This window comes from Leptodactylus fuscus, chromosome 4, assembly GCF_031893055.1.
Source record: "Leptodactylus fuscus isolate aLepFus1 chromosome 4, aLepFus1.hap2, whole genome shotgun sequence".
NCBI classification, from domain to species: Eukaryota; Metazoa; Chordata; class Amphibia; order Anura; family Leptodactylidae; genus Leptodactylus; species Leptodactylus fuscus.
In genome coordinates this window covers 117238948-117245773 of record NC_134268.1, presented here as the reverse complement: position 1 = coordinate 117245773, position 6826 = coordinate 117238948, and the positions used below count along the sequence as shown (strand labels likewise).

The 6826-nt window shown below is 42.7% G+C and overlaps 1 protein-coding gene across 1 annotated transcript in view; it reads left to right on the top strand.

The window, feature by feature from the left end:
* Window positions 1-769: 769 nt before the first annotated feature.
* Window positions 770-6826, top strand: part of ANKH (ANKH inorganic pyrophosphate transport regulator) — a 97810-nt gene continuing 91753 nt past the window's right edge. The window contains exon 1 of the mRNA XM_075270979.1: window positions 770-1291. Coding sequence (XP_075127080.1) covers window positions 1196-1291 — 96 coding nt within the window. The 5' untranslated portion in view covers window positions 770-1195. The remainder of the gene's footprint in view (window positions 1292-6826) is intronic.

The following is a 6826-nucleotide window of genomic DNA, read 5'->3' as shown; positions in this document are numbered from 1 at the left end:
GATTCTCTGTACCTATTATATGTGTACGGAAAACGCCAGTGTTTTCGCTAGTATAATTGATATGCTGTGCAATATGTGTATGGGATTAGCCAGAATCCCCTCCACTTTGCAGGTACTGTAAAATGACAGGTTTTTTGCCGCAGTGTTTCTGCTGCTAAAATGCTACGTTTTCACAATGTGGGGTCCTGGCCTTAAAGACCTTAGGAACACTCCAGTAAATAGTAGTGATAGGCAGAGCAGTACATCAAATTTACAATATGACTACGTAGTAGGTACAATATTTTAACATTTGAGGCCCCACTTATAATTTTGCCCAGGGCCCCATTTTGTCTAAAACTAGCCCTGGGGTCAGGATATGGATTATACCAAAGACCTGTTACATCAGTGGAAAGGTATAAAATGTAATATATGTAGGTCACATGACCTACATATATTACTGAAAAACTATACAATATGGGTAAAAAAGATACAGTATATTAGAAAGTTGGAGGGGGGGTCGTGGGGGTCTTAGCCAGGAGTTGTTAATTTATCCTGTACAACCCCTTTGAGGAGTTAAGCTATCTCAGTGTGTTAGAGTGTTTATGGAGATAGGAGCATCAGGAGGACATATATAGACAGGCACAGCTCCCTCCGCACATCTGCTGTACATGCCCCAGGCATCTGACATGCGATACTCCCAGCTTCCTGCAGGGGGGGCTCTATTGCGGAGCTGGTGAGGTAGAGACTATAGCCTTGCTGTACACAGTGTGGCCGCACGGTGTCCCTCCCGAGCAGGTCAGCCGTGTCCTCCCCGTTTCATCAGTGTCACGCTGCGATAACGGGGGAGGAGGGGAGCCCGGTCACACATGAGCTGTAATCTCCTGATATCGCACACACAGCCCGGGACTGCCGTCACACAGCCGCGGTGTGTACAGTGGCCAGCCGCCGCGTCTCTCTCCCTCTTCTCCATTGTGTGGTGGTGATGGCAGATCTGTCAGCAGATATTTGTGGCCTGCCTCCTCCTCCTGGCTGCAGATCACTGCTGTGTGGGAGGGCAGGGATGGTCCTGATCTTTCCCATTTCTTGCTAGACATCCACATGCGGACCGTTATCCTTGGTGTGCAGGTTGCATCGCTGTGCATTGTGCTGTGCCCTCGGCCGTGTATGTGCCCTCAGCTGTGTATGTGCCCTCCGCCGCACCACAGCCATTACTATTATGGTGAAATTCCCGGCTCTCACTCCTTACTGGCCCCTCATCCGCTTCTTGGTTCCTCTGGGCATCACTAACATAGCCATCGACTTCGGGGAGCAGGTAGGCTTCTCATGGGCTGCACGGCTTACCATGGCTACATCACATCACTAGAATCCAATGTATCATGTCATTATTAGTATGATTACATAGTATGTGTGTATTTACACTGTGCTTTTACACACACACACACACACACACACACACACTCACACTCTATACAGTACTACAGTATACAGTGGCTGTGGTCTCCTTAGGGCTCTGTAGTGTTAGTAATGGAGGTCAGAGCCCTGCAGGGATGGAGGTGCTGAGGATTGCTGAGCCTTGTCAGGGAGATGAGCTCATCTGCTGTATACATCACTGGTGGTTGCCAGCCATATGGCCACTACACTACTGTACACATACAGATCAGCTGCTAAGCCCACACTGAAGTTGAATGTGGCCTATTGTACCGTACAACTTTACCTGTGCGGCATTGCCAGCCTCTTATCCTTGGCTGCCATATCCAGTGACCATCACTTAAGAATGACTGCCAGATTCCAAAGTCTTTAATCCATTTTATTACATTTTTCTGGCTATTGTTTTACTCATTTTCTACTCTTGTTCTTTGGTTAATTTCATATACAGAAATGTATTTTTTTCTGACCACTATAGCAAGGGCCAGTCTCTATTTCCTATAGTTTTCACACTCCCTTATGGCCAACATGCTGTTTTATCACATTTATTTTTGTGCACTTTAGGTAACATACAGGCTGCCATAAAGACAGCCTATATTCTGCTCAGGGGTGCAGTGGTAGCAGTCACTATTGGACCTGGACCCTGAGGGGGCTCCGAAGGTCCCTCTGACATATAACCTATACTGTTATTCTAAATGGTAGGGGCCCCATTACAGATTTTGCACTGGGCCCAGGTTATGCTGCTGATTCTGCTATATAATTCATAGGATAACAGAATGTAGTATCCCTGTTGCCTACCCAGTTCCATTATTGTATTGGTTGTGCTTTTCTATGGGCCAGTTCTGATGGCAGAAGTGATGTATACAGTTTTCTCATATATAAGGATGTAACATCACCAGTTGTCTATGGGTAGCTGTACAAGGCATTTATGCTTCTATGACATTTGTGTAGAATTTGGTAGCAGTAAGTCTTCACCCTTATCAAATAAAGCCCCAAGGTTCCCTGCATGTGATAGTGAGTGACAGCGTAATCTCCCTTACACACCACTCATTAAAATTGTACTCTATGTCCTGCTGTTATGCAATGAAGCATTATGTAAACCATTGACTGCTGTCCCCATCTGATGTATAAACCTGTGCAAGGAGCAGAAGTCAGGACTGTCATCTGTGTATGAGAAGGCCTGCAATCCAGAGTGCTGCCCAGACAATCTGCTTGTAATAATCCTTTCCTGTATCATCCATGTTATAATATTCATGTATTTCTTATACAAGTCAGTAATGACTGTATAATATGTTCTTATTGTCAGTTGTGGCGAGATAGCTACACTAATACCCATACACATACCCTCATGTTCCCTATACACACAATTGTAGTTGCCTTTACATCTTCCTGTCTGATGCTGGGTTCACACCAGCGTTCGGGTCTCCGTTTTCAGTTTCCTTCTTCTGCATGCACACAGAGTCCTGCATGTCCGACTTTGTGCTCGGTTAAAAAAAAAACGGTTTCACCACGGAGAGCATAAAACTCTCACTGGCGCTCACGGCCGACCACTTTTCAAACCCATTCAAATGAATGGGTTTGAAAGATGCCGGCATGTTTCTGTCTCTTGCCCTGTTTTGTGCAGGAAACAGAAACCTGCAGAACGGAGACCGGGCGCAGATGTGAATGAGCCCTTAGTTGCACTACTTATGTATAGCTTTAATGCACATTCAGGATCATTGTGCATGGGCAAAAATAGTAGAGTAGCATTTTACCCTGTAATAAACAAAATCAGTAAATATAGCATATATTGAGCCATAGATTTATTATTTTCAGTTGTTTCTTTAAATATTGCCAGTATGTCTTCTATAACATCTCTGATAGGGTTTCTCATAGTGCTTTCATGAAACTGACCTGCTTCGCTCTGAAATATTAGAATTCCTTTTGCTCCCATTAGGCCTTACTTAGGCAGCCATGTTTTTGGTCTATGTGCTGTCTGTATTATAATGGCGTGTACACAGATGGCACAAACCCATAGTAGCACACACAGCATTGTGCACAAGGGTCAGCAGGCACTTCTGGTTCATATTTTGGAGGACATAGAGTTGAAGCCCATTGGAGGCCGTTATATCAGACAGCTCATATCACAGTTTGTTCAGTTCTCCTTTCTCCTACATACACATAAGGACTGAATACACATGAACATCATTCATTTGTGGTGGATTGCTTTTCATACGGCCGGCCGTCTGAATGAGGCCTTACTCTGCAGAGTTGTGACCTGTAATTACATTCCAGAGGTTTGACTTCTGGGGGCCACCAATGATTGTGAGAATAAGGATGCCACAACAGATTCCCCACCTTCCCCACCTCCACACTTCATGCTTTGTCCTCTGCGGAGTGCAAGCTAAAGTTCAGGAAATTCATGGGATCATTATAGTTCCCTGCATAGTCTGGGAACAAGTTTCACCGCCTGCACCGGAAGAAGACGCATGAAGAGGATGTTCCTGAAGAAGATGGAGGCGGCGCTGGAGATTTCTCTCGCAGGATAGGGGATGCCCCCAGTGCTGTTTGAGCGCTTGGGCCCGTCCCCAGTGCTGCGAGAGAACTCATTTGCATGCCGGCGAAAACCGGTATTTCTGTGGCGCGGGGAAGAATAGCTTTTCTTAAGGCTATTCCGATGTGTGAGCTACAAAAAATTAAGTTTAAATGATAGGATCCCTTTAAAATAGGATGCAGCACTAAACCTAGCACTGTGTATCCTTTATTTTCAGTATCAGTGAGGGACCCCCACCAATCATAAAGTCATGACAGTTCTTTTCCTATAAAATGAAAAAAAACCCATTCACACAGAGGTGCTTTATTTGGCGCTGAATTTTCCACGCTGAAAAAAAAAGCCTCCCATTGATTTCAATTTTTTTCCACTAGCGGAAAATTCAAATGAAGTTCAATTGAAGTCAATGGGAGGCTTTTTTTTCAGCGTGGAAAATTCAGCACCAAATAAAGTGCCATTTTCCTCCATGTGAATGGACCCTTAAGGCCCCACATAGCAAGCCGCAGCCAAAAAACGTTGCTGGAAAAACTTCAGTGGAAACGCATCATGACGCTTTTCTTAGAAAGTTCACAGAGTTTTCCCCTGCAGACTTTCTGCTTTAACTATAATTATGCAGAAGCCGCCGATGTTTCTGTAGGTATAATTGACATGCTCTGATTTCCAATCGCAGCATTTCAACTTCGGATTATTTTCTGCAATGTGGGGATTGAGATTAGACAGAATCCTATCCACTTTGTAGTCAATGTAAAACTATGTGGCCAAATACGCTATGTGTAGCCATGGCCTAAAGCGAACTTGTTACATGAAAAATGCAACCCACAGTCAATATGCTATAGAACAGAAGGTGTCAAGTAGATTAATATAAAATTTTGTGGGAAAAGATCAGTTGGTGATTGACAACTGCCTTAGTCATATAAAGGGGGTAGGCAGTACACTGATGGGACCACCTCCTTGACATCTCATCATGGACGGAGCAAATATTTCAATGGATAAATGAAAAGTTTGTCAATGACAAAATCTTTCCCCACAAACCTGTACATCAGTCTGCTCAGTTCTATAACTTGCTTCCTGCAGATTGTACTGCATTTTCTATGTGACAATTTTCTTTAATAACAGGGCTATACAAATCCCTGGCATAGTAATCTAATGCACCTAGAGATTCCATGCTGATGTGCACTAGTTGTTTGTATTTTATTCTTGTAGACATTGTAGACATTTTTCTTGTATGGCTCCTAAAAGAAAAAAATCTGACTGGTAAAGGCGTCCATGTGGCAGAAAAGCTCCGAATTGTTTATTCCTGTAAGAAATGACTAAACCAAAAAAGTGACGCAAGACACAAAAGTGGTATAATGAAGCCACCTATGTGATGCTGGACGCATATTCCCATTTTTAAGGTACTTAGAAGAAAATATAAGAGATTGGACTTTAGCCTATGTATGTATACAAGTGGGGAACATTGAGAAAGTCTATTTACTGCAGACTTTGACACTACTGGCACCTTCTTCTGGAAATGATATATGGGACATTGAACTTATTGTGTTGGGTCTCTCATGAGTCCTAGTTTTACTTTGCTAAATAACTGTCCATTCCAAACCCAAATCAATGACCCACAGTGCCTTGTATCTTATAGCAGAAAACAATGGCATTGTCTTTTCTGAGTGGGAAAATGGTATTCAAAGAATCGTTCATGTTATTCCAGTCTTATTGTGACTAAAATGGAGGATGGCGCCATAGTATTGAATGTGACATCTCAACACACAAGAACTTTGTTAAAAAGAAAAAAAAAAAAAACTGACAGGAAGGAACAAAAGAGTCAAACTGTTATTTAAACATAAAGTATTAACAAAGTAATGGAATATTATTAGACGTATATTGAATGTCAGATAAGTAAGACTTGCTAATAGGGCTATTATAGCATTTACTTTTTGATTTGATATGTTTTCCATACATTTTGGTTACAATTATGTTACGTTACCCAAATTGAAGATGGGACGTCCACCTGTCAGGAAGGGCCGTGGTCTCCTGACTTTAGTTCTGCCAAGGCCACATCCAATGGGGGATAAAATAGCTTATCCTTTTCAAGTTGTGGGAGGTATGGAAATGGGAACACAAACTTCATTTGCGGAGGTTGTATTCCGACAGTACAGACCATGTTCCTCAGCAATTGGTAGAAGGCCACAAGTGTATGTATAGTGTATTGGAAAGAAACTATCTACTAAGTAAAATAAAGTTAGCAGACAAGCCTAGTTAGTGATCTGGGCTTACTTGTTTGGATAAGGCTTGGACAACGCTAAAGCTTGAGAAGAATGACACACTTTTTAACAACCTGGTTGTCACACAGAGAGCACTATCCCCTATCCAGATGGCTACAATATATTGCCCTCACCAGAAACACACATGCTAAATTACATATACACATATGGTGTGCACATGTTTATAACACTACACAACATTCAGCCTAATCGCTCCGTAAACACACACAACTGTGTCCCCTATATCAAAGATAACACACAGGGCACACTGACAACATAAGGCCTTATTCTCACGTCCCTCATTCACAGACGTGCTATCGATGTTTTCCTATGAAAGCATGTGCACTTGTTATCTTGGATATGGTTTCCCAACTGATGTGAAAAACGGTCATCCTATTTCTTTTTTCAAAAAAAATGCCACACTTTGTATTGTTTTAGGCCTATGAAAAACGGACAGCGCACGCATGGCATATGTTTTACTGGTTGACAACGCACAAAATTGAGTCATTGAAAAGTAATGGGACAGCACAGATAAACAGTCCGTGTGTTTCCTGGGATACAAAGTACTCCCTGTGACCTCTACTAGAAAGAGAGGTCATTCTAGCCAATAGAGGCAATTGACACATTATTCTAGGGATGG